This window comes from Tachysurus vachellii, chromosome 23 (genome assembly GCF_030014155.1).
Source record: "Tachysurus vachellii isolate PV-2020 chromosome 23, HZAU_Pvac_v1, whole genome shotgun sequence".
NCBI lineage: Eukaryota > Metazoa > Chordata > Actinopteri > Siluriformes > Bagridae > Tachysurus > Tachysurus vachellii.
In genome coordinates, this window is record NC_083482.1 from 6303487 (window position 1) to 6330074 (window position 26588).

The 26588-nt window shown below is 39.5% G+C and overlaps 1 protein-coding gene across 4 annotated transcripts in view; it reads right to left on the minus strand.

Annotated features, from left to right (window-relative positions):
- Window positions 1–5277: 5277 nt before the first annotated feature.
- The window catches only part of LOC132838568 (E3 ubiquitin-protein ligase RNF166), a 29433-nt gene continuing 8122 nt past the window's right edge, over window positions 5278–26588 (minus strand). For 2 of the 4 annotated variants that reach the window (XM_060858962.1, XM_060858961.1), the window contains 5 exons: window positions 16936–17092; window positions 15879–15991; window positions 11059–11173; window positions 10629–10736; window positions 5278–10423 (listed from right to left, as the gene is read on the minus strand). In XM_060858962.1, coding sequence (XP_060714945.1) covers window positions 10358–10423; window positions 10629–10736; window positions 11059–11173; window positions 15879–15991; window positions 16936–17092 — 559 coding nt within the window. In that variant the 3' untranslated portion in view covers window positions 5278–10357. The remainder of the gene's footprint in view (window positions 10424–10628; window positions 10737–11058; window positions 11174–15878; window positions 15992–16935; window positions 17093–26588) is intronic. The other 2 variants (XR_009647652.1, XR_009647651.1) reach the window with 2 other exon arrangements.

Below are 26588 nucleotides of genomic sequence, written 5' to 3' on the forward strand. Positions count from 1 at the left end.
ATTATTATTATTCCGCCCTAGAAACGGTCGTGCAGCCCAAACCGTAAGGCCTAGAGAGCTCAAACTTGGTCAGATGGTAGTACTGGTCACAGTTACTCAGGGCCAAAATCTCAGCGGAATCGGACAATTTGAAGCGCTTCAGCGCCCCTCAACGCGTTTGTGCGCATAACTCCCAAACCGTATGTCCAAATCTCAAGTGCTTTATATCATTGGAATCCTTGGCCCATGACTTAAAAAACGTATATCTCCGATTTCATCTCCGCCATTAAATTTTTTCGCTATAGTGCATTTTGTCCGAAACCTACTTTTGCTAACTAGTCCTAGGTTTTTCGCCTGATCGAGACCAATCCAGTGCAGTAATATTCTCTGGAGTCTCATTGTCAATAATTTTTGAAAAAAAGTCGAAATTTTGATTCAGGGTCCTTAAGGGGCCCCAAAATGTCTGGACTGTGAGGAGCCAGTTATACTAAAATGTCAATAACTCAAGAAGTAAATGAGCTATCAACACCAAACCTGGGACACATGTGAAAGAGGTCAAACTGAGGTCACAGTTCAAAAACCGCGGCGATTGGCCACTTGGTGGTGCTATAACGGAAAGATCACTAAAAACAGCCATTTTTTAAAAAAACAGTCCAAAAAACCAATTTTGTACTCACTCGTAAGGCAATGATTCTGATTCTGATTCTCGGAGTGGGTGGGGCCTAACCCGGAAGTAGGCGGGGTTGTCTTGAAATGGGCGGGGCTTTAACCGGTAATAATTAATTTGTAATATTTATAACACTAGCTTACTACCTTTATGTTTTTATGAAATACAGCAAAAACGTGTCAGACACTCAGTGTCTGGTTACTGGTTAGAGACAGCTGTAGGTTTAAAAAAGAAAAAATCTCCGACAGGCAGAGACGCAATGTGACTCGCATTCTACCAAGCAAGCACCATGTCTGAACGAACCCACGTTTACCAGAACTCTACTGGTTAGTAAGTACGTATTATTAACGTTACAACCCGAAGTAAAAAAGCTGAAGAAACCCTAAACGTTAACGGAAAAGACCCGCGAACCTGAGTGACTGAGGGAGAGACAGAGAGCTGTTCTGTGTGTGACTGTGAGTGAGCAGAGTGAGACACAGCAACACAATACATCTGTGTGTGTGTAGGGGAGGGGCGCTGTGACTAGCCTATCACTGTAGGGGAGGGGCGCTGTGACTAGCCTATCACTGTAGGGGAGGGGTGCTGTGACTAGCCTATCACTGTAGGGGAGGGGCGCTGTGACTAGCCTATCACTGTAGGGGAGGGGCGCTGTGACTAGCCTATCACTGTAGGGGAGGGGCACTGTGACTAGCCTATCACTGTAGGGGAGGGGTTAACGTTATTAACGTTACAACCCGAAGTAAAAAGCTGAAGAAACCCTAAACGTTAACGGAAAAGACCCACGAACCCCAGTGACTGAGGGAGAGACAGAGAGCTGTTCTGTGTGTGACTGTGAGTGAGCAGAGCGAGACACAGCAACACAATACATCTGTATGTGTGTAGGGGAGGGGCGCTGTAACTAGCCTATCACTGTAGGGGAGGGGCGCTGTGACTAGCCTATCACTGTAGGGGAGGGGCGCTGTGACTAGCCTATCACTGTAGGGGAGGGGCGCTGTGACTAGCCTATCACTGTAGGGGAGGGGCACTGTGACTAGCCTATCACTGTAGGGGAGGGGTTAACGTTATTAACGTTACAACCCGAAGTAAAAAGCTGAAGAAACCCTAAACGTTAACGGAAAAGAACCGCGAACCCCAGTGACTGAGGGAGAGACAGAGAGCTGTTCTGTGTGTGACTGTGAGTGAGCAGAGCGAGACACAGCAACACAATACATCTGTATGTGTGTAGGGGAGGGGCGCTGTAACTAGCCTATCACTGTAGGGGAGGGGCGCTGTGACTAGCCTATCACTGTAGGGGAGGGGCGCTGTGACTAGCCTATCACAGAACGCTGACACAATCAGCTAGCCAATGATGATTTTCATTCAATCCGAGCACAGATATTGACTCGTATTACTCGTATAATACTCGTAGTATACATATACTCGTATAATACACTGTATCATGACATATGTAGCATGACATGACATATATTGTGGCACCCTCTGTAACTTGCGGGTCACTTTGTGTATGTGAAAATCCCTAAAGGCCTTAAACGCTTGAACCCGGGAAATGCTGCTTGCAGCTTTAATTGTTATTGTTATTATTTTTACTACTACTACTACTACTACTATTACTACTAATTGTATTCTTCTATTTTAAACAGAGTGGCACATTGTTAAAAGGAAATGATCTGTTTACCCTCCAATTCAAAGTGTCTCTTTTTTTTTTTTTGCTGAGGTATTCAGCTTTTAAAAAGAAGAATTTCTTCCACCTGTTCCTCTTAGTACGCTGTAACACACTTCAACCTGACAAGCCCTTGTGAGGAAAGTGCCTAAAGTGTGTGTGTGTTCAGTGAGTGCAGAGACTAACCTTCCACATGAAGGTCAGTGTATTGAAGAAGAGGCGATCTTTAATTAGAGGCGAGCAGTAATTAAACCAAACCAGTCAGGTGCTTACCTCTGAAGAGTTTTACACAAAAAGAATAGAATAGAATGAAAATTAGGAAAAGCTGGCACGGATGGAATTTATTCACATTTAATGAAGTAAAACTAACAAAGTCTAGTCCAGTCTATCACAAGACACCAATAACGTGCATAAAGAATGTATTTCAGTATCAAGACTGGATTTATTAATCATCTAAGGATGGATAAATGACATGCAAAAATGTCTGCAGTAAGAAATGTTGTATATATTAACTGTGAACGGATTCTTATTCATACTGTACATACATACATGGCTATAAAATGTAAATATATTACATGGCCAAAAGAATGCAGACATCTGACCATCACACTCATATATATATATATATGTTTTGAACATTAGTGTCCACTCATCTTAGAAGGCTTTCCACTAGAGTTTAGAGTGTTGCTGTGAGGGTTTGCTAATTCATCTACAAGAGCGTTAGTGAGGTCAGGAGGTCCAGTTCATGCCAATGGTGTTTAGTGGGTTTGAGGTCAGGACTCTGTGAAGGACACTCAAATTCTTAAACTCCAATCTCCAAACCCTGTCTTCATGGAGCTGGGGAAGTATGGGGAAGAACCACTAATGAGTGTGATGGTCAACTTTGATGTCCAACTTTTGGTATTGTCGAGGAGACCTCAGAGAAGTTTGGGACATTGTGTAATTAAAGGATGAAGGTTCTTGCATCGAAACAATGTTAAGTTATACCATAGACGTTACCTTTAAACACCAAACATATCGTGGTTGAACAGCTACATTTAGAGTAAGTGAAAGACTCCAGAAGTAATCATGTACAGAAGATAAAAATGCAACAGGCCATAAAATCTTATAGACATGTTTACTGGAAATAAACACTGAAGTCTTGAAGAACTGGTATGCATCCTTGCAATGTACTACAGGGCCAGCAAACTCTCCTATACACACACCGCACATACAAAATTTATGTCCAACACAAAGGCCTGGCTTGATAAAGTACAGAATCCCAGGCTTTCCCATTTACAAACTAATGCATGCTTCATGGTTATCACTTGCAGCCGTTTGTTTGCCGCACCGCACTGTGTGTGTCACGGTGCAGTAACTCAGCTCCTCTGCCACCTGCGGCTGCTGGAGGACACGTTCAGACCTGATGTTGCTAGCATGCGGAATCAGGACCGTCTGCGTGTTTCTGCGCAGGCTGAGATCTCCCAGGAGGTTGTGTATTTTCTCAGACACCCTTGTCGACTTCCAGCTCCAGCATCTCTAAAGCCAGTTATTGCCCAGGCAACCAGCAATTGTGTCCAGGCTCTCCTGGCCCCTAGCAGGGCTACTGTGCCCCCCATTCTCGTCAGCAAAAGAGTCTCCCCACTTTAGGAGATTGTCAGGAGCGTATTCAGCAGCGGTAATTAAGCCGCACTAAAGAAAGTGCACCCTGAAACCATGCACTTCTCTGCTTTATCCTTTGTTCTCTACATATACACAGGAATAGGGGCAGACACTCTCTGCAATTATCACTGACTTAAGCATACAGGAATTGCTGAAATTTATTTATTAACAAACCTCGGCAGTTTGTATAGTCTTATATGTTTTCCTGTATGAGATAAAATATATAAACATGTTTTTATCTTTTATTTCCAACTATTGAATCATTTGTTTTTGGAATGTTTTCTTGCTTATTTTTGTGTTCAGATGTTCGGACACTAGCTATTTAGAAAAACAGGAACTAAAGACAGACAGACAGACATAGATTTTAGAAGTTTTCTCCATGTTTGGTGTTTTTGTTTCCGCATATCATCTTCATCTTAACATGCATGCTCTTAATGCTAATGTGTAAGAGCTTAAATTCTAATACTAGTACCTACTTAGCATGCTTATGCGAGTGCTTTCAGAGAGTTTTGGGGGTTTTGTGAGGTGAAAGGCATGAAAAAGACCATAAATAGCCTTGTAGGGGATTTTTTTTTATTGGTGAGGGAAACAAAAGCTATATTTTGTTCTTTTTCAAATCTTTACACTGCACATGCTCAGTAGCACCCTCTGTCTGTCTGCAAAGAAAGTGCAATAGATGCAAAGATGCAGCTCATAAACCCAAGCAGATCAGCAGCTCTTCATGTGACTGGCACATTTATACACCCACTTAAAAATATATTTTAATAAATAAAACGCTTTTTCAGATTCATTGTACAATTACATCAATTCTTTGTTACAGTATGTAATAAACAAATCTGCAAAAATATGTAAAATTTCACCTGATTAGTTTAAAGAATTGTGAAATGGGTTTGATTTAATTTTATATATCTTCTTTATATTTGTTTATTATGAATAATCAAATGTTTTTATTGTGTCAAAATCCTTGAGCTGTAATAATATTTTACTAATGATATTTACAACAAAAAAATGACATGTTTACAGCTGATCCCAGTCTCAGTTATTTAGTTCATGACTAACACGGCTATTTGCTTTCCCCATGTGGCCTTTTTAGCTTGGGATAATGTCCTGTGTTTCAAAAATAATGCTATTAATACTGAAGATAAAATCAATTTCCTATAACTCTTATAATACTATCTGGTCTCTTTTCTCATTAAAGTTGAAAGTTGATGAAAAACACACATTAGCTTAGAATATATTGAGACAGTTTCACAATTAGTAAGATTAGCGCTGTAGATGACGGTCTCTCATGTATTAACTCAGAGTTTAATCAAACCACCAAATGAAAATATGATGGGTCTGTGGTTTTATTGAGGGGGGAAAAACTGCTACAAATACATCATATCATCATATAAGTAAACTATTAAACCTCAAACAGCGTTACAGCTTCAAAACTCCACACTGGTGTTAGCATCATCATTATTACTGTTATCATTATTATGTCATGAATGCATATTTCCATTGAGACAGCTCACGCGCGCACCCGTATACACACCCGGGCACACAGGCACAACTTGCAGTCACTGGATCAGTGATGGATCCGCCAAGATGTGAGATGTCCTTCTGTTTGTCTCCGCAAGCAAGCTCCTACTAACAGCTACAGGAAAACAATGAGTCTCTGCTGTGCAAGAAGCCATGTGTCCTCATAGATCCATTAGAATCCATATAGTCCTTATTTCTCCACGTCAAGCCCCACATAGAGATGCTGAGTGATTCATTTCTCCAGCTCATGCTTGGGCCCACAATGCGGGAGACGCAGACGTATGGAAATGATCTGCTTTGTATTGTTCTCAAAGGGAGCCGGTGGGAAAGAAAAAAAAATGCCATATATAAAAAAGTTTAAAAACCTACGTGTTATGCTACAGCAGTGAACATGAAGATTATTTGCACATGGTATATTACAAACACTTAGAAAATAGCATTGATAGTAAGTAAGTAAAAAAATTTGGGGGAAATGGTTCACGCAGTCGCAGGTCGTTGCTGAGTTTGAACAGCGAAAGGAACGTCATTTTCAGTCCAGATACTCTCTTCTCTCTGTGTTTAATTATGAGATCATGATACATCTCATACAACAGTCAGACCACCCGCAGCTTTAAAAAGCCTTACAATCCTTATTAACACCCTTATAAAGCCAACGAAACACGTTACTGAACACAAATACACCAAATACAGCTGGCATTATTATTATTATTATTATTATTATTATTATTATTATCCATTATTATTAGCCGTTATTCGTCATCTAGAAATGTCACAAAAAATATCATTCTCCAAAATGTAATCTTTTGTGACCGTTACAAAGTACACTTGGCAGTAGGCATGTGCCGATGTGATGTTTTCATTCCCATAACTGCTTCACCACATCCCATAACCTCTTACTGTATTATAGAAAGATTATAAACGTGACTAAATATAACCTTTACCTCTTCTCATCATTAGTGACGCCACCTGGGGGACAATACTGCAGCTGCAATCCCTAAATTAAAGCTTACTAGCTTATCTATGGACGTCCACACACCCGTGTTACAGTGCTTTATGATGGAAAAGAAAAAAGAAAGGGATGTGTGTTGGTCAGAGAGAAAAAAAGAAAAAATAAACAAACAAACAAAAAAAACCCAGCAAGTTGGTTACATAAGTATACACACCCCGTAACTAATACTTTGTTAAAGCATCTTGTAATACCAACATAGCACATCTGAATCTGTCCATTATATTCCTCTCTTTCTTTTTAAAAATGCCCCAGCTCTATCACATATTGAGGGGTTCACCTGTACATTTTTGTTAAGCTGTCTATGAGAGACCTGCAGGTTTTGTGCTAAAATAGATGATTTCCTTTATCTTGGCTAATGCACCAGTCCCAGCTGAAAAGAAGCAGACCATTAGTATGATGCTGACACCACCATGCTTCACTGTGGCGTTCTTTGTTTTTGTGCTAAACAAATCTTTTAGAACGATGGCCATAAAGTTCTACTTTGGTCTCATTAGACAGTTAAATGTTTTTTTATCCCCAGCAGTTAGAGCTTCCATCTACTCATAACCCAGACATGTGAAGAACAGACGAGACTCCTGCCACATGAAGAGAGTGACCATTACTCCTTTGACGTTGTTTTACGTCGTTTAGCATGTTTTCCGCTTGTAATTTCACCTGTTTTCGAGGGATGTCTTGTTCTGGGTGATGTTTCTGTAGAGCCCCATCACTTGTCAGTTCCATGGACCCCGGACCTGATCGATACCTTTCTAAAAGGAGATCCCGTACATGCTCAATTTAAGCGCAGACCATGGCTTCAGCATTCGGATGAAGACAACATAATGTCAAGAAGATCCTACATAAACAGCAGGACTCTATCTGGTTCTAATCAGAATCAGTTTATTAATTAATAGCCGAACGATATTTAAGTCATCACCTTAATTAACGTTATTGTTAATCCTGAGCACAGTCACATGCCTTATTTTAAGAGTGTGCATACTTTTGCAATATTTTTTTTTCTTTTGTTTCCACATTTGTTTTTTCACTTGAATTTATTTTTGTAGCCATATCATCTTTATTTTGCAGTTTTAACAGGGGTGTGTTGACTTATATCCACTGTACGTTACTTCTATACAAGTCATGCAGCCGTAATCAGGTTGATTTATTGCAGCATTGCAGATATTTTCCAACATTTTCCAAACTTTCGGAGCAAGCATAGTTACGTCATTCAGTGCACATTTATTCCGCATGAATGAGATATTCTGCAAATGCAACAGCATCTATATTAATGCTCACTGCTTTTTCTGTCACTCTGTGTCTAAACTCTTTAGCATTGTGACCACTACGGAAACATTCTCTCAAGTGTGTTTAAACTGCTTCCTACTTCAAGAGCCTCCTTTCATACAGAACACATGAGCAGTGACAAGATTTCCTATTTATTTAAAGTGCCCCCATAACTACACTACAGTATATTGATCGGCACATGCCTACTTTACAGTACAAAGGCAAATTATAATACTAGGATAAAATCCCTAGTGATTAGAACCAAAGTGCAACATTTTAACTTTGCTGGATCTGTAACGATGATTTCACATGAATCAGGGTTGAAACCCAGCGAGAATAACGAGGTAAACACTCACAATCTGACTATTCAAATGTACAAGTTTCAATTCTTTCCGTTAAACCGCCTCTTATAAGCAGTTCTGCTTATACAAAGACTCCAGCACATGAAGACAGGTGTATTTTTTTCCCCATGTGTTTTGTTGCACAACTTCATATTACACACAGTTAGGAGTAATCGACACACAAGATGGAGGACAAGGAGACATCAAGGAGAATCATCTAATCAAGCGTTTCCTTTTTTTTTTTTTTTTAAAAGAATAAACTTTACAAAAGGAAAATAACCATGATTATGCACATAATGATCGGAAAGTGTTTGTAAGAAATCAAATCTAAAACTGAATCTCGTCACCTGACTTTCACTGCCAGCGTTTGGAGTCACCTTCTCAGTGAGTCATTCATTCTCTCTGCATGCAGCCATGCTGCCAAAATGGTCAAGGAAAAAAACCTGATTTCAGAACTTCACCATCAATTGAAGATACAAACAATACAAAATGATTGTGATGAACGCTCAGGATAAAAGTTTTGAATAATCAAAAGTAAATGAAATATATTACAGATATAAAACAAAAGGATCTGATGAAACACAGCGACTGCCAGTGACAGATTTTTTTCTAATTGCCTTCAGTGCTCATGTTAGCTTCACTGTCAGTCTGAGAAAACTATGTCGTTCATTTCAGTTGAACTATTTTTTAACCGAATTTGCCTTCAGGCAGTTTTCAATTTGTCGCAAGTGGTAGCTTACCAAAAATGTTCAAAGCAAAGTGAGCCACGGCTGGGCTTCTGAATTAAGTCTTTTAACCATCAACTCCTCTGTGTTTGGATTACGGTCTGCTTCCATCTGCTGAGGGAATGAAAGTCAGAACTGCCATAGACAATAACTCACTGCCTCACTCAATTCAATATAATATCCATCATTATGAGAGTAACATACTCATACAATATAGTATATCTCAGTCTGATATTCAGAGCCACGTAATGACTCCCTGCTAGTCAGAAACCTTGGGCATGAAATCTACTACACACATCATCCAAGTATGGCATGAAACTGGGTTCAGAATGACTATGGTTCATGCCAGCCTTCCCATGGAACTAACACATGCCGCCACCTAGTGGTCGAGCTTTAATTGTACGTCCCCTCCGTGGCCTTGTGGTCTATTCCCCAACCTCCAAGATATATATAAGAAGTTCAAACAAATCGGCACAAGTTTCACTTTCTCAGTATTAGTGCACCATTTTAAAGGAAACATTTTTCCAAAAATAGATATTCTTCTGATCTGATGCTTTGTAAAAAATATTATTGTAGCAAGGTAAACCATTAAAGAACAGGGTGAAAATAAAAGCAGTACTAGCATCCCATCAGAGAACTATAAAAGAACATTAGAACTAGACTTCTGTCATGTAGAAAATCATGAGTGTTCGTGACAAGCTAAATTTACAAAAGAAAAAAAAAGAGTAAAAGAAATAAAAATAAAGGGGATGTTTTTAGCGATGGTCAAGTCGTGATAGCAGTGATGGTGTGAACACTGGATCATTTCTCTCTGCTGTAGAAGTATTGCCTAAAGCTGAGTCATTCCCACAAGGTAGGTACTATCATCATTCATCTCAGCTTCCTTCTGCTTACAGTAAAGTAATGGAGCTCTCTCTCTCTCTCTTTCTCGCTCTCTCTCATATTTACCCAACAAGAGACTCTGTTTCTGAGGTGTCCATCATTTACAAGGTCACCATGGCAATAATGGGGTAGACACAAGGACTTTCATCATCCAAGCCTGGAATAATGCTCTCATCCGTTCCACTGTGGTCTGTATGACGGCTTTTCCTACTTACACTGCCATCTGTCCATGTTTGAAGAAAGAAAGAGAGAGAAAAACAGAATTGATGGAAAAAAATCTGATGGTGAAATGCAGTTTCGTTCTTTTCCTCTCGAATGTCGATCGAAGCTTGCAGTGTTATTCACCATAGACGCGAGATACACCAAGAATGCTGTTGTTATTGATTGCAGCAGTTATGAATGATTGTGTGCTCCACCTCCATCAGTGAAGGAAGAGTGGAATTGTGGGCAGAAAAGTGTGGTGGTCTTGTGGCTGTAACACCAGGTACAGAACCAGCCGTGCAGCTACCTGGTGAAGTGTGGAGTGGGAAAAATAGGATGGAAATGACACTCCTTTATGTTCTTGTCTGCAGCATGAAGGAGTCACAGAGACAACTGATTGGATAAAAAGGTTGGGGTGAGTGATGGTGATTGATTATGGTGGTGAACAGTGAAGGCTACTTGGATGAACTCTTAATTCTCAGAGAGAGAGAGGGCCAGTGCTGCCTGCAGTGCGGCCTCCTCATCAATGCTGTAGTCCTGTGTACAGTGCACACACACACAGACACACACAAGCACACAGTGAGCAAAAAAAACAAGCAATACAGTAGTAGTATACCAAGTCATACCTGTCAATCAAACTGTAAATCAAAAATCTGTAGTACTGTGTGTGTATGTGTAAACATGTACAGTATGTGTGTGTGTGTGTGTGTGTGTGTGTGTGTGCGCGCGCTTCAGTGCTCACCACAAATGTGTCATAGGAAAACTTGTGCCGGTGCAGGAGGTGCTGCAAGAAATTGGAGCTCTTGTAGCTGGGGTCACCCCAGGGCATGGCTGAACACACAGGACAAACCTGGGGACAGAATCAGCCAATCAAATAACACACACACACACACACACACACACACACACACTTACAGATGAGTGTTACCTCTAGCCACACAGGGTGGCTGGATTACCCTGCTGGGACTCATATAAAACCCTCTCAGAGCAGGATGGAAACCTGAACCCCTGATTTGTACTTATTATAACATGTTAAACAGCTCTGTGCTTTGTTGAGATTAGAATTTGTCTCTTGTAATTTGCTTTGAGTAAATGTGATACATTTGTGGTACAGATGGTGAAGCAGGCTTTATCCGCAGCTGACAGAAGACCAGGGATGTACTAACACTCACCACTTTGTTGGGGTCGTTGCGGTGGTTTTCCATACAGTGTTTAACCAACTCTTGTTGGTCCAGATTTCGCGCTCCACAATACGGGCACACAAATGTGGATCGGTTTGGAATATTGCTGCAAGCAAGGAAAAAATATCAGCTTTTATTTAAACAGTTCTCAGACCTAGAAAAAAAAAAACCACCTCCTCCATCTGGAAAGAAAGTGAGAGTAGGTCTCTGTGTGATTACCACCACAGAAAATTCAGCTTAGCACAACACAACCAAAGTGAAAAATTGTTGCTGCTGTTTTAACTAGCTTGATTAACTCATCGTCACCAAAAGACACAAAGCTTCTCTCATGTCTAGCATACGAGAAATAATAATAAATTTAGTAGCAGATCCATAATGGACCTCATCTTTATAACACACTCTTAATGTGACGTTTGCGTGGATAAGCGAAAAGCTCTTAATCAAAAAAGCACCAAGAACCAAGCATCATTTCAGCTAAAAACAACATCTAAAAACATACGCATCAGCAATCTCACTGGCAAAAAATGACTGAAAACACTTTTGTTCTATTTTCATTAAATAATAAAAAAAAAAAAAACATTTGAGTTTGTCAGGAGGCAAAACAATTCCATCCATTTTATTCCCCCTACACAATGTGAAGGTTGGTGAGGGTAGGTTAAAAATAATACATTTTAAAAATAAGCAACACAGGAAATAGGAAAAAGAAGCATATATTTAGGTTATATTTCAGGATATATGAAAAATAACCACTTACGCCCTGGCTGTTATGGAGGAACGAAACAGAAGTTAAATTACCTTTTTTTAATTAAACAAGATTTTTTTTTTTATTTAAAACTTTATTAAATAAATGTAAATGTATTGTCAAAAACATCCCAAGCTTTGAAGGTTCTATGGTGCATTATTAAATATTACAAATATTAAGAATATGGCACACTCCGTCCAGGGTGTATCCTGCCTTGATGCCCAATGACGCCTGAGATAGGCACAGGCTCCCCGTGACCCGAGAATAGTTTGGATAAGCGGTAGAAGATGAATGAATATGGCACAGTTGTGATTGTGTAGAAGAGATTGTGCTCCCAAAGGCATTGAGCAGGTAAGTAAGGCATTAGTCAGAGAAGTATTCAAGGGACTAAGAGTAACTCTGAAGGAGCTGGAGAAATCCACAGCTCAGATGGAAGAAGCCAGACAGTAAACAAAGCTGGGCTCATGGAGGAAGGACATATACGAAATATGTATGAAATCTTATCCTGAGCTTGGCAAATGATGAAGACACAGCAAACTTGGGAAAATGTTTACTGGTATGAAGCAATGACTCAATACAGTCCCCTCCAAAAGGCCAATTGTTTTGTCTTTACTATACACTGAATGCAAGACAATTGGGACTGAGATCAAAAATGAATGTGACACGATTTTAGAATCCTAGACTCCTAGAACAAGTCACCTTTTGTTTTAACCCACATATTTTTCCAAAAATATTAGAACATGTGACTGGTGCTCCTTGTTGCCCAGGTTTGTCCTGTTAGATTGATTGTTTTAAGCAATTAATATGTATGAAACTCTATGGTTGGTTTTGAGTGCTAGGTTTCATCTGTAAAGACTGTGTTTGTTATTAAAAATGATAAACCAACATGGGGAGGAGAGCTGTTTATTGGAGACATGCAAACCATTCTGAAGCGGAGAAAAACAGTCAGAGCCTTTGCACAAGCATTGAGCATAACCATTACAACTCCACAAATGATTTTTGGGAATAGTGATTACTACAATTTCAGCTGCATTTAATACCTTCCTCAATATTTTACCTTACGATGAATGCTGTCTCTGATCAGTAACATGGGAATATACAGGGTTAAAATAAGCCACTAGAGGGCCTCAGAGACATTTTGGCTTCACTTGGGTCTCCCTGTCATCGTGGCTACTCATTTACACGTCACTGTTCTGAAGAGGGGGGCACGGTTGCTTAGTGGTTAGCACCATGGTGGCTTAGTGGTTTCCCGCCTCCGCCTTGTGTGTGTGGAGTTTGCATGTTCTCCCCGTGCCTCGGGGGTTTCCTCCGGGTACTCCGGTTTCCTCCCCAGTCCAAAGACATGCATGGTAGGTTGATTGGCATCTCTGGAAAAAATTGTCCGTAGTGTGTGATTGAGTGAGTGAATGAGAGTGTGTGTGCGCCCTGCGATGGGTTGGCACTCCGTCCAGGGTGTATCCTGCCTTGATGCCCGCCGACGCCTGAGATAGGCACAGGCTCCCCGTGACCGAGATAGTTCGGATAAGTGGTAGAAAATGAGTGAGTGAGTGAGTGAGTGAGTGAGTGTTCTGAAGAGATAAACGCTGAATTGTTTAATATTTTCTACATTTGGTAGAAACTCAGCAGTGCTATCCCTGAGAACACCACCTCCACAATGAAGCATGGTGCTGGTAGCATCACGTTTTAGAGTTAAATACAGGACAGTCCTAGAAGAAACCCTATTTGACCATGTATTGATTCAGCACAGCGCATACATATGCAACCAAAATGCATAATTAAACCTGAGTGTAGAAAAAAATATCTCAAGTGTATTGAGATATTATGCAAATCAAATAGTAAAATTCCAAATAAGTTGATTTCCACATTTCTTGTATGCTTTATTGCTTAGGTTTGTGGATGCTGCTGGAATCTGTGAATTTCCCACTGAGATGAATAGTCTGTCTGTCTGTCTGTCTGTCTGTCTATCTTCCAGTGTTACAATATGGAACTAAAATATTCACGTGGAGTAAATACTAATGCAAGGCACTGCACTTCAAACTGTTCCTATACAATTATTGTCCTTTAAATAAACGTACAGCATACAAACATTTGAAGGCAGCAGGCCAATTACAACCATCCTTACCTTAAAAAGCCAACTTAGTATATCATGCTGAGAATCATAATATCTGGCTGTAACATTCAGCCACAGTAAAAGCAAATCTGTGTTGCCATAAAATACAAACTATTGCTTAATAACACTGTCAAACTTTGCTTAAAAATTCCTGACTTAGAGGCTACATGATTAAAATGTGAAAGGTTTTCAGCAGGAAATCACTCTTCACACTGAAATATTGAATTACTTATAGGGATTATACAATCGATAGCATAGATAAGTGTCAAAAGAACAGTTTTAAGCATGAAGCTGTACTACTCAGAGCTTTAAATTGCACCGTCAAGGTACAATAATAGATGCAGTGGGCGTCTGAGTGTGAATTTTATAGTCTTATGCTAAAATGGGTTGTGTGTGAAGCTCCAGGAGCTTCAGCGCTGTGGGCAGTCTGTTAGTGACTGCATTGTCCACTTACTACATCCAGACAGAAACTATAAAAACCTAATTACCCCTTTTCTCTTTGTTTTTCCCCAGTTACTTGATCAAAGTTAACACTCAAGGCTCCAGAGTGGCAGAACACAAAACTATTGGCCCTATTACCCAGAGAGCAACAAAGTCAAATCCGAGTGCTGCCGAAGCCAGGAGTCGAGACAGTAAAATTGTCTGATTGAGAGAGTTACATAGTGTGAAAGACCAAATTGAAGACAAAATCCTGGAAATGAAAATGCACAGGATTTCTATTAAACGGTTATTAGAGGCCCATTTTATCCAGATTCTACCCCATGTGCTGTAATGCTGTCTTTGACACACGTTAGAGTGTCACAGGAAAAGTGGTGTACAAACTTTTCAGCAGATATGCAGAAGTCAAAAGTAGTTGCAAGGAACGTAATTGCATTACTTTTACAAAATAGGTTACTGAGGTTATACAAATCTGACATTGGTGCTGCACAACAGTGATGTTCGTCTGCAGCACTAGGGCTCTGGGGCCGAGCTCCCTCTCCTCTCTGTGCAAAGCAGTGTAGGGGCAGTTGTGGCTTAAGTGGTTAAAGCTCTGGGTTGTTGATTGGAGGATTAAAGTTCAAGCCCCAACACTGCCAAGCTGCCACAACTTGAACAAGGCTTCTAAACCTCCCTGCTCTAGTGGTGCTATCATGTATGACCCTGCACTCTGGCCACAATCTCCAAAATTGCGATACATGAAGAAACAATTTCTACGGTGGCCGAGAAGTGCAAAACACATTAACAAATACCAAAACACATTAACAAATACCAAAACACAAGGACAAGTTAGACAACCCGGAAACGGTAGTGTATCGTTTTTGAATGGAAACTTACCGATCATTGGACAAGACACCTGTCACAAGATATACAGGTATGGAATCTTATGTGTAATGTGTAAATTTCTCCGTTTAAATATAAGAAAATAACAGAATTAATCCACAGTAATCCATCCATTCCAACTTTTCCCTGTGGCAGACTGTTGAACTTCATGTATACCTTGAGTGACAGGTGTCTTGTCCAATCACAAACTATACCAACCTCTTCCGGGTTGTCTGAATTGTCGTTGTGTTTTCGGATTTGTTAATTTGTTTTCTGATTTGTTAATGTGTTTTCTGATTTGTTAATGTGTTTCGTGCACCGATTCAGACAACCCGGAAGAGGTAGGTATAGTTTGTGAATGGAAACTTACCGATCATTGGACAAGACACCTGTCATTAAAGATATACAGGTGAATGAAAGGTGTCTCATCCGATGATGGTAAGTTTCCATTCACAAACTATACCAACCTCTTCCGGGTTGTCTGACTTGTTAATGTGTTTTCGGATTTGTTTAATTTGTTTTGCACTTCTCGGCCACCGTAAATTTCACTAATGTCTGTGACATCATAAAGTCGTCTTCACTTTTCTAAAGCAGTTTTAGAGGCACATGTATACAGCACACACATACACTCCAATACACAGTGTGCTGTATTGTTCTTACCTGGGTATGGGCTGTGATGTGGGAACCACAGGCATGAACTTTGGGCAGTTGGCCATCTGTTCCTGCACCTTTGTGCAAGATGAGATGTGTGACCTCATTTTGACCAGCGTGATCTAGCGTTCAATAAAGAAAAAAAAGATAGGGTTAATAAACGAGTTAAACTAGTTAGCAGAGAGAACGAGGATAATACAGGAGGATTAAACAGAAAATCGAGGGGAAAAAATACACTATAGTTCACCCTGTACTCGGTGGTTATCTGGGATTCATAGAAATAAATTGAATTACTGTACATATGTAATTAGACGTAATATAAGGGATTTTACTAAACAGAAAGGGATTTAACCCTTAATACTGCCCACATTTCAGTCACTTTAGAGTAAAAAAATATTTAAAAAAATTTCCCAGCCCACAATGAACAACTTAATAGATTTTTTAAATAAGAATTCTTTTACATTTTTTAATTATTTATATTAATATAATATGTCTACTGTATTATATAATATGTAGCGTTTAGACCCCAACATTAAATATTTTAGACCTGAATGTTACTGATTTTTGTTTATGAATTCTTTTTTTCTTTTTTTATAATTTTTTATCTCTTACTCGTTGTAATCCTACACATGGATGATCCAATTACATTTAATATAAGTGATGCTTAGAAAAGGTTCACAGGATCTAGACTGTTCTAGAATGTTCTGCATGAAAGGGTTGAAAGAAAGAAAATGAGGTTAAAGGTTAATAAGGTTAAAAGATTTAAAATAAGGTTTAAAGTAGAAGGCGAAGTTACAAAGTATAAGAACATTAAAAATAAAATACTTAAAACTGAAAAGGTTTCAAAGGAAAATGTGAATTTTAAAAGAAATGTGATGTGTACATTCTAAATAGTAAAGAAAAACGAATCTCATGGTCAAACATAAGGGTTTAAAGTAAACACACAAGAAAATAACCATTTTAGAGTAATTTCTAAGTGAAAAGAGCAGTGCAAAACCACAAGCATTTGTGTGTGTGTGTGTGTGTGTGTGTGTGTGTGTGTGTGTGTGTGTTAGAAGGAACTCACTTTTTTGCTGCACCCTCTACATGGTGCTTTATAAGAGGAGAGCTGTTTCTCCACACTGGATGATTTGTCCACTTTCTTGGGGTCGAAGGGCATGCGACACAGGGGACAGAGAGGAGACGTCACCTGCAGACACGGCTGAAGGCAATCTCCACAGAACCTACACACACACACACACACAAGAATTCTCAAAAATACTGTCTGTTTTCAGTGCACTGATGCTGCACTGTAAAAAAAAACAAAAACGAGTGAGCGTCATAACTTTGCTCTGTTTCAGCTGATTTAATATTTAGCTAATCAGCTACTTGGCAGCAAGCAATATGACTTGGCACTTTTTAAAACCAGCAGTCTGCCAGGTTTGACAGCCCAGTTAATCACTACAGATAATCAAACTAACTTCCGATGCTATTCCACAACACTCCTCGATGACAATGTTTTCTAAAATGGTTCATCTTCCGGTTAGAATGAAGGTGCAGAATACAGGTGCCCTTTTTCGCTCTCTGACAGATGAGTCGGGGGTTTATGGGATTGCAAAAGCAGAGATTTATTCCAGGTTTTATGCGCGTGTTCGCTCTGGAGCTCCCACTGGACACGGCCCCCTCAATCACTGTCTTCAAAGAAATATCTAAACATTCATTATGCAGCATCCAATAAAAAGAAAGGAAGACGAGAGAAATGAAGAGGGGGAAGAAAGTCAGGAGAGTGAGACAGAAAGGAAGACAACATATGAGCAGAATCCACCAGATCTTCAAGCAGAAAACACCATTAAAATACAATTTTTGTGATTGGTCATTATACTGTTTCCTTACTAAATATTATACTGTTACTGTTATTATTCTGACTGTGGCAGAAACGTTATGTAATGTGGGTAGTGCATGCATTAATTTCACACAATCTCTGCAAGACAATCAAGGCTGTGTCCCAAATTGCACAACACACAGTAACACCAATGACACAATGACATATAACAACATGCAGAAGGTATATTAAAGTCACGGCTGCTTTATATTACAGCAGTATTATGAGAATAATATCATTTTAATGTGACCGTCACTAGTACAAGTGGAAAGAAGCAGTTAACTCTTACTGTTATCCAGCAGCGGTACTTGTGTATCATTACCTGTTCAGCTAGAAACAAAAGCTAAAAACTCAATGTTCCTCTCACAGACTAATATCAGACTCTACGCTCCCACTCCTATTTGCTATGCTGACACTCGTTCGTTTGTTCGTACCCTCTCATTGTCTCTCTCTCTATATCTCTGCCAATCACAGTGTAGCAGGACTTCATTGTGCCTGACATTGGGGCATGATGACAATTGGCATTTATCAGACATGGCTCTGACTGTACACGCCTTTTCCAGCATCGACAAGCCGATTCACAGCAACTCGGAAACGTTGTGTTATCATCCTTCGTACTGTAGCTTTAAGTGGCTAATCATAACCAATCCACTGGGCTTCCTTTTTTGTTTTTCTTGCCGCTCTCCTTATCCACTAAGGGCGACACCGGAGCTGAACCCATAATAAGACTGGATGATGTGCAAACAATAAAAAAATAGTGCTACTCCTGCTGCTGAATGCAAAAGCACAGACATGGGAATTGGGAATGGTGTGTGTGTGTACATTTCTTTCCATCAGGAAATATGCAATGTTAGCTGGTGTGATAGTTTTCTGGCACTGGATACTTGGCCTCTTTCTCCTGATATAGGAATTATGGAACTTTTGGAGATATTGGAACTGTCTTTGGCTTTCTGAGGTATTTTTAGTATTATGTTGTTATTATCTAGGCTGGGTGTTTTATCTTAGTTTACAATCCAGTCTGTCCAACTGTTCATTCAGCTTACGATGGCCGATGCAGCGTTTACTGCTTTTCTTTAGCTATGGCTTGTAGCATCCCTTGTGTATATATCTGTAAGGGATATGTGTAAGCAGATCCCTTACATATGGGATATGTGTAAGCACACCCTATAGTAAAAGAATAACAAATAATAAGAAGAACAATAGACATCTCTCTGGAATACATGGAGAAACATGGCACTGCTATGGATTCTACCACATGGAGACCATGGCGGTGGCTTTGAACCGCTGTTGCTGCAGTTGGTTTTACTTTCAGATCTCCGTCACTAAATACTTAAATTTGCTCAAAAGCTTCTGCTAATACAACTCCACTTGTCTATATATAGTTGTAGAAATTAAATTTTAAATCCCACTTTCCAATGTCACCCAGATGAGAATGGCCTCCCTTTTGAGTCTGGTTCCTCTCAAGGTTTCTTCCTAACGTCCTCTCAGGGAGTTTTTCCTGACCACTGTCACCTCTGGCTTGCTCATTAGGGATAAATATCTATTTAAATATGAAACCTTTTATCCAGAATTTTTATATTTCTGTAAAGCGGCTTTGAGTTTAGATTTAGTTTTACGTTTAGATGAACAACTAATCATCTAAACAGAATAATATGATACTTCTAATATGATATATGATACTATGATACTATATGATGATAATATGATAGGTTCATCAAATGTAGGGGCGAGAAAGACAGAACAATAATCTTCAAACCAGACACATTCTAAAGGTCTCAAGAAGTCAAAGTCAAAATGAGACCAGCCAAAATTATTGAACATAATGATGCAAAGAGTTACTAGAAGAAATGCCTTCTGTATGCAAATGAAGCCAGAGCAGTTTGAGAGTTAAAGCCCACAATCAATTTCACACTAACATGGCTCACACAGCCACAGCGGAGGAATAACTACAGACCGCTGAGGACGTGTCTAGCGGTAATCAGGCAAATGAACAGTAATAGTAATAGAAATTTATAGTCTGGTAAGGTTATTTCTGTCTCGCTCTCGCATATATCGTTTAAACTGCTTCCGGTTCGATACTTCAATCAGAGCCGCTGTCACTACGCGAGGCGAAGTCTTTTCTTTGTTAAATGCACTTTAAAGAAGAAAAGATGATTTTATTCAGATAGGTGATGTGCTAAATTGTACAGGTGATATACTAGAGGAAGAACAGGTCTAGAGAAATAATAGTGAAGTATTAGGAGATATGAGAATCATGTCAAAATCACACAATGACAAGTAGAATTGTTAAGCCAAAGTTATACTGAAAGATGTTTGAGGTTTATCTAATTATATATTCAAACATCTCACAACATGCACTGCACCCTTCTCCAACATGCAGACGAATCTCACAGCCGTGTTTGCCAAGACGGTGAGAATTCAAGGCCCCGTTCCAAACATCAAGCTGAACATTAAGCACTATGCGTAAATAAGGACACCAAATGTGTACTTGCACAGCGTTTAATTCAATTAAATGTCAGATGTAAATCACATCAGACATAGAGTTCAATTCCAAAGCTAAACTAAGGTGAGATAATATAAGGAAATTTAGTGTGGCAACTCTTTGACATTTAAACATAAGGCTTCTTTTAAATGAAGGAGTCAAAAAAGAAGAATAAAGAGTAACTAAATTTAGCACATTGTAAAATATATAAAAGACATTAGTGTCACACCTTGATTATTGGACTGTACATTGAGATGGATACATACTGCACATAGTATAAAACCATTGTACATTGCACATTGTATGACAGTGTATACAGTGTAGTGTTTACTGTAGACAGTGTAGTGTTTATTGTATACAGTGTAGTGTAGTGTAGTGTATAGGCAGTGTAGTGTAGTGCAGACGGAGTAGTGTATACAAAGTGTAGTGTAGTGTATACAGTGTAGTGTGGTGTAGTGTATAGGCAGCGTAGTGTACTGCATAGACACAGTAGTGTATACAAAGTGTAGTGTAGTGTATACAGTGTAGTGTAGTGCATAGACAGAGTAGTGTATACAAAGTGTAGTGTATACAGTGTAGTGTAGTGTATACAGTAGTGTATTCACAGTGGAGTGTAGTGTATGCACAGTGTAGTGTAGTGTATACAGTGTAGTGTATATACATTGTATTGTAGTGTAGTGTACACAGTGTACTGTAGTGTAGTGTATACACAGTGTAGTGTAGTGTATACGCAGTGTAGTGTAGTGTAGAGAACCTTCCATTTAAATGAGTAAGCCCTGCCCATAATTCACACCTTATGGGAGACTGAAACTACTCCTCATTAATCAGCTGAGAGAACTACAAAGCAAAGACCAAGTGTAGTGTATACAGTGTAGTGTAGCTTAGTGTATACAGTGTAGTGTAGTGTATACAGTGTAGTGTATACAGTGTAGTGTAGCGTATACAGTGTAGTGTAGCGTAATGTATACACAGTGTAGCAAATACAGTGTAGTGTATACAGTGTAGTGTAGTGTATACAATGTACTGTATACAAAGTGCAGTGTAGCGTATACAGTGTAGTGTAGCGTACACACAGTGTAGTGTAGCATATACAGTGTAGTATATCGTATACAAAGTGTAGTGTAGCGTACACACAGTGTACAGTGTAGTGTAGTGTATACACAGTGTAGTGTAGCGTATACACAGTGTAGTGTAGCATATACAGTGTAGTATATCGTATACAAAGTGTAGTGTAGCATATACAGTGTAGTGAAGAGTACACACAGTGTACAGTGTAGTGTAGTGTATACACAGTGTAGTGTAGCGTATACGTAGTGTAGTGTAGCGTACACACAATGTAGTGTAGCGTATACACAGTGTAGTGTAGCGTATACACAGAGTAGTGTATACACAGTGTAGTGTAGTGTATACACAGTGTACAGTGTAGTGTGTACAGTGTAGTGTATACAGTGTAGTGTAGCGTACACACAGTGTAGTGTAGTGTATACACAGTGTAGTGTAGTGTAGTGTATACGCAGTGTAGTGTAGTGTAGAGAACCTTCCATTTAAATGAGTAAGCCCTGCCCATAATTCACACCTTATGGGAGACTGAAACTACTCCTCATTAATCAGCTGAGAGAACTACTAAGCAAAGACCAAGTGTAGTGTATACAGTGTAGTGGAGCGTAGTGTATACACAGTGTGGTGTAGTGTCTAAAGTGTACTGTATACAGTCTAGTGTAGTGTATACAGTGTAGTGTAGTGTAGTGTATACACAGTGTGGTATAGTGTCTACAGTGTACTGTATACAGTCTAGTGTAGTGTATAGAGTGTAGTGTAGCGTAGTGTATACACAGTGTGGTATAGTGTCTACAGTGTACTGTATACAGTCTAGTGTAGTGTATAGAGTGTAGTGTAGCGTAGTGTATACACAGTGTGGTATAGTGTCTACAGTGTACTGTATACAGTCTAGTGTAGTGTATAGAGTGTAGTGTAGCGTAGTGTATACACAGTGTGGTATAGTGTCTACAGTGTACTGTATACAGTCTAGTGTAGTGTATAGAGTGTAGTGTAGCGTAAACAGTGTAGTGTAGCGTAATGTATACACAGTGTAGCAAATACAGTGTAGTGTATACAGTGTAGTGTAGTGTCTACAGTGTACTGTATACAGTCTAGTGTAGTGTCTACAGTGTAGTGTAGCGTAATGTATACACAGTGTAGCAAATACAGTGTAGTGTATACAGTGTAGTGTAGTGTATACAATGTACTGTATACAGTGTAGTGTAATGTATACAGTGTAGTGTAGCTTAGTGTATACAGTGTAGTGTAGTGTATACAGTGTAGTGTATACAGTACAGTGTAGCGTATACAGTGTAGTGTATACACAGTGTAGTGTATACAGTGTAGTGTAGTGTATTCAATGTATTGTAGCGTAGTGTATTCACAGTGTAGTGTAGCTTATATAGTGTAGTGTATACAGTGTAGTGTAGCGTAAACACATTGTAGTGTAATGTATACAAAGTGTAGTGTAGCATAGTGTATACAGTGTAGTGTAATGTAGTGTATACACAGTGTAGTGTAGCGTAGCGTATACACATTGTAGTGTAGCGTATATACAGTGTAGTGTAGCATGTACACAGTGTAGTTTAGCGTAGTGTACTGTATATACAGTTTAGTGTAGTGTATACACAGTTTAGTGTAGCGTAGCATATACACAGTGTAGTGTAGCGTAGCGTATACACAGTGTAGTGTAGCATGTACACAGTGTAGTTTAGCGTAGTGTATACACAGTTTAGTGTAGCGTAGCATATACACAGTGTAGTGTAGCGTATACACAGTGTAGTGCAGCGTATACACAGTATAGTGTAGCGTAGTGTATACGTGGTGTAGTGTAGTGTAGTGTATACGTGGTGTAGTGTAGCGTACACACAGTGTAGTGTAGCGTATACAGTGTAGTGTATAGACAGTGTAGCGTAGTGTATACACAGTGTAGTGTAGCATATACATAGTGTAGTGTAGCATATACATAGTGTAGTATAGCGTATACAGTGTAGTGTAGCGTACACAGTGTACAGTGTAGTGTATACACAGAGTAGTGTATACACAGTGTAGTGTAGCAGATACATAGTGTAGTGTAGCATATACATAGTGTAGTATAGCGTATACAAAGTGCAGTGTAGCGTATACATTGTAGTGTAGCGTACACACAGCGTACAGTGTAGTGTATACACAGAGTAGTGTATACGTGGTGTAGTGTAGCGTATACACAGTGTAGTGTAGCGTATACACAGTGTAGTGTAGTGTATACAAAGTGTAGTGTAGTGTATACACAGTGTACAGTGTAGTGTATACACAGTGTAGTGTAGCATATACACAGTGTAGTGTAGCGTATACACAGTGTAGTGTAGTGTATACACAGAGTAGTGTAGCGTATACACAGTGTAGTGTAGCGTATACACAGTGTAGTGTAGTGTATACACAGACTAGTGTATACACAGTGTAGTGTAGTGTATACACAGTGTACAGTGTAGTGTACACACAGTGTAGTGTAGTGTACACACAGTTTGGTGTAGCGTATACACAGTGTAGTGTAGTGTATACACAGTGTACAGTGTAGTGTACACACAGTGTAGTGTAGCGTATACACAGTGTAGTGTAGCCCACATAGTAGCAAAGCAGCACAGAGTAAGCTTGTGAGCTAATGAACAAGAGCTGTCAATAGCAAGACACATTGTTTAGTACATTAGTACTAATTACATTACAGTACATTAGTATTTGAGGATCGCATTAGAGGCAATAAATAAAAGCAAATACATAAAAGTATTGGTTTACTGTAATCTCACAATCTGTGCTCTATGGAGTGACTATTGTGCTACGTCCACATCCAGGGGTAAGCTAGGCCACTAATACTACATTCACACATACAGTGACTCATGGCTGAATTGACCTAAAAACACCAAATCTCCCTCCAAAATGGCTTTTAGTTTTAGAATGCTAGTTGCGTCACACACTGATCCATTCTATCACCACGGCAACCAGCAGTACTAACGCCTAGCCCAGCAATAAAATCACTGTATGTGTGAATAGAGCATAACTGAGTGCAACAAATAGAAGCAAATGGTTCAATCTCAATCCTGAATCCTAGTCCTCTCATGGATTATCTTGGAGTCTGTCAGTCTTTCTCTCCTCCTGATTAATGCCTGACTGACTGAGCAGTAGAGGACTGTCAAGGCAAAAAGCAGCACATTCTCCATGGACCTAGCCTGAACGAAAACAGGTTAACACTGCAAGTTTCACACAATACATGTAACATAACACAGCACTTTTGAATAGTCACATCTTATTGATCAGAAGGCCAGCTCTGGAAATAGTGAGACAAAAATCACAGGTTTATTGCATATTAATGTACTTTTTCTAATACAATATCATTTTGAGCTTTGATGCTTCGCAGAAATATGAAAAATGAGTTGCTGGTGATAAAATGGTGGCCGTCCACAAAATAACCACATATTGAAAAGACGCAAGATGTGTTTATTTTTTATTTATTAAAATGACAATCACTTTGGTACAAGAAAAACAGCATTCTTTAATATGTGCATGCTTTCACTTCTCCACTTCGGGCTGCATCACACCACCCCGTCATCTGTCCAGCCAATCAGCCTACAACGCATGACTTTGGACTGGGGAAGGAAACCGGCATACAGAGAAGAAACTCTTAAGCACAGGAAGGTGGGAATCAAATCCCAATCCCTAGGAAATCATATGAATCACTAAGCCACCATACCCCCTGTTCCTGAACCTGTCATTATTTCCCTGTATCAGCACACCCATCAATTTTTCCCCTGACTTATCCTACATATCACTGTGCTGAAATAAAACGAGTGTAAACAACAACAAAAAAGATCCAGCAGATCCAAAGATTTTATTGTAAATCTGATCTACAAGCTACATTTTCCCGAACTCTGGTATCTAAACATTCCTAGTGTCGAACAAAATGCTGGGTGATAATTCATTAATTTGCAAGAGAGATCTACACTGAAACAAAGGTAGAGGACTATTCCACCCCCCAACACACACACAATATGTGTCACACTGAAAGAACAATATAGATATGCAAACTGCATTATGTTGCAGCAGAGTCAAAAATATTATTGCTAACTGAAGCCTTACTGAGAAAAAGGTCGACAGGAAGAGAATCATTTTAAGGCAGAATTTCGATGTGCAGCTTGTGTCAGAGACAGAAGATGGGAACAGACTGTCTACAGTAAGCGACAGCACTCGCACAGCACACTCACATAGCTGAAAAATATGATGCACTCCTAAATTTAAAACATTAAAACAGTAGAAAATTCCACTAGCAATTGACCTAGAAAAAAAAATTCAACAACAACCCACTGCTTTATCTTGTAGTTAAAATCACAGAGATCTCATGCTTTCTTTATTCTGATGTTTGATGTGAACAATAATTGGAGCTCTTGACATGGATCTGCATGATGTTATAAACTGCACTACTGCCACATGATTGGCTGATTGGGCATGAATCCATAGGCATGACTGGGCAATGAATGAAGCAAAGAAACCACGCCTCCTTCACCAGAACTGAAGCACAGAGGCCACGCCTCCTTCACCTGGAATGAGGCACAGAGGCCACGCCTCCTTTACTGGGAATGAGACTCATGAGGAAGCATGATGTCATTTTCTTAGTATAAAAAAAAATGCCCAACCTACAACATTAGTGTTTATCGTTAAATGATTTTCTACCTGTAAGAGAATTATATACTATATACAGTACGGTTGCATTATTATATTTGATTGTATTGCACATATACACATGGATAAAGATGGTTGAGATGAGGTGTGTGTGTGCATGTGCGAGTGTGTGTGCGTGTGCAAGTGTGTGTGCGAGATCCTCCACTCTGATCCTCCATTTTTTTCCTCACTTCACAGCCACTCTGGCCTTCAGCTCTGTGAAAAATATAAATTAATTACAGACATTAGTGGGGCTGATAAACAGATAAACAAGCGTGTGTTTATGCACCATGCAGACTCTAAATGAGGTTCAACTAGTGCGCTGATGATTAATTTAGTGCTCACTGAGCCTTTCATGCTATGCACATGCACAGATGGAGAATAGCTTTTAAAACCTTGCCAGTACACAATCTGAGGAAAGCAGCGTGGCAGATGCCAAAGTGCTGCGTCTCCTTCTATGAGCAAAATGCAATCGCTTTCTTTCTCAAATGAATTAAGCAGACTCTAATTAGACAAGCTGAACTGAGGATCATTTTAGCTCGACGGGACAAATAAAGTGGTAAGCGATGGCACCCTTGAGGTTCGCTTCCATAAACAGCCTTGTTTGGATGGGAGTTTTAAAGGCACACTCAGTTAATCTGTGCCGTGA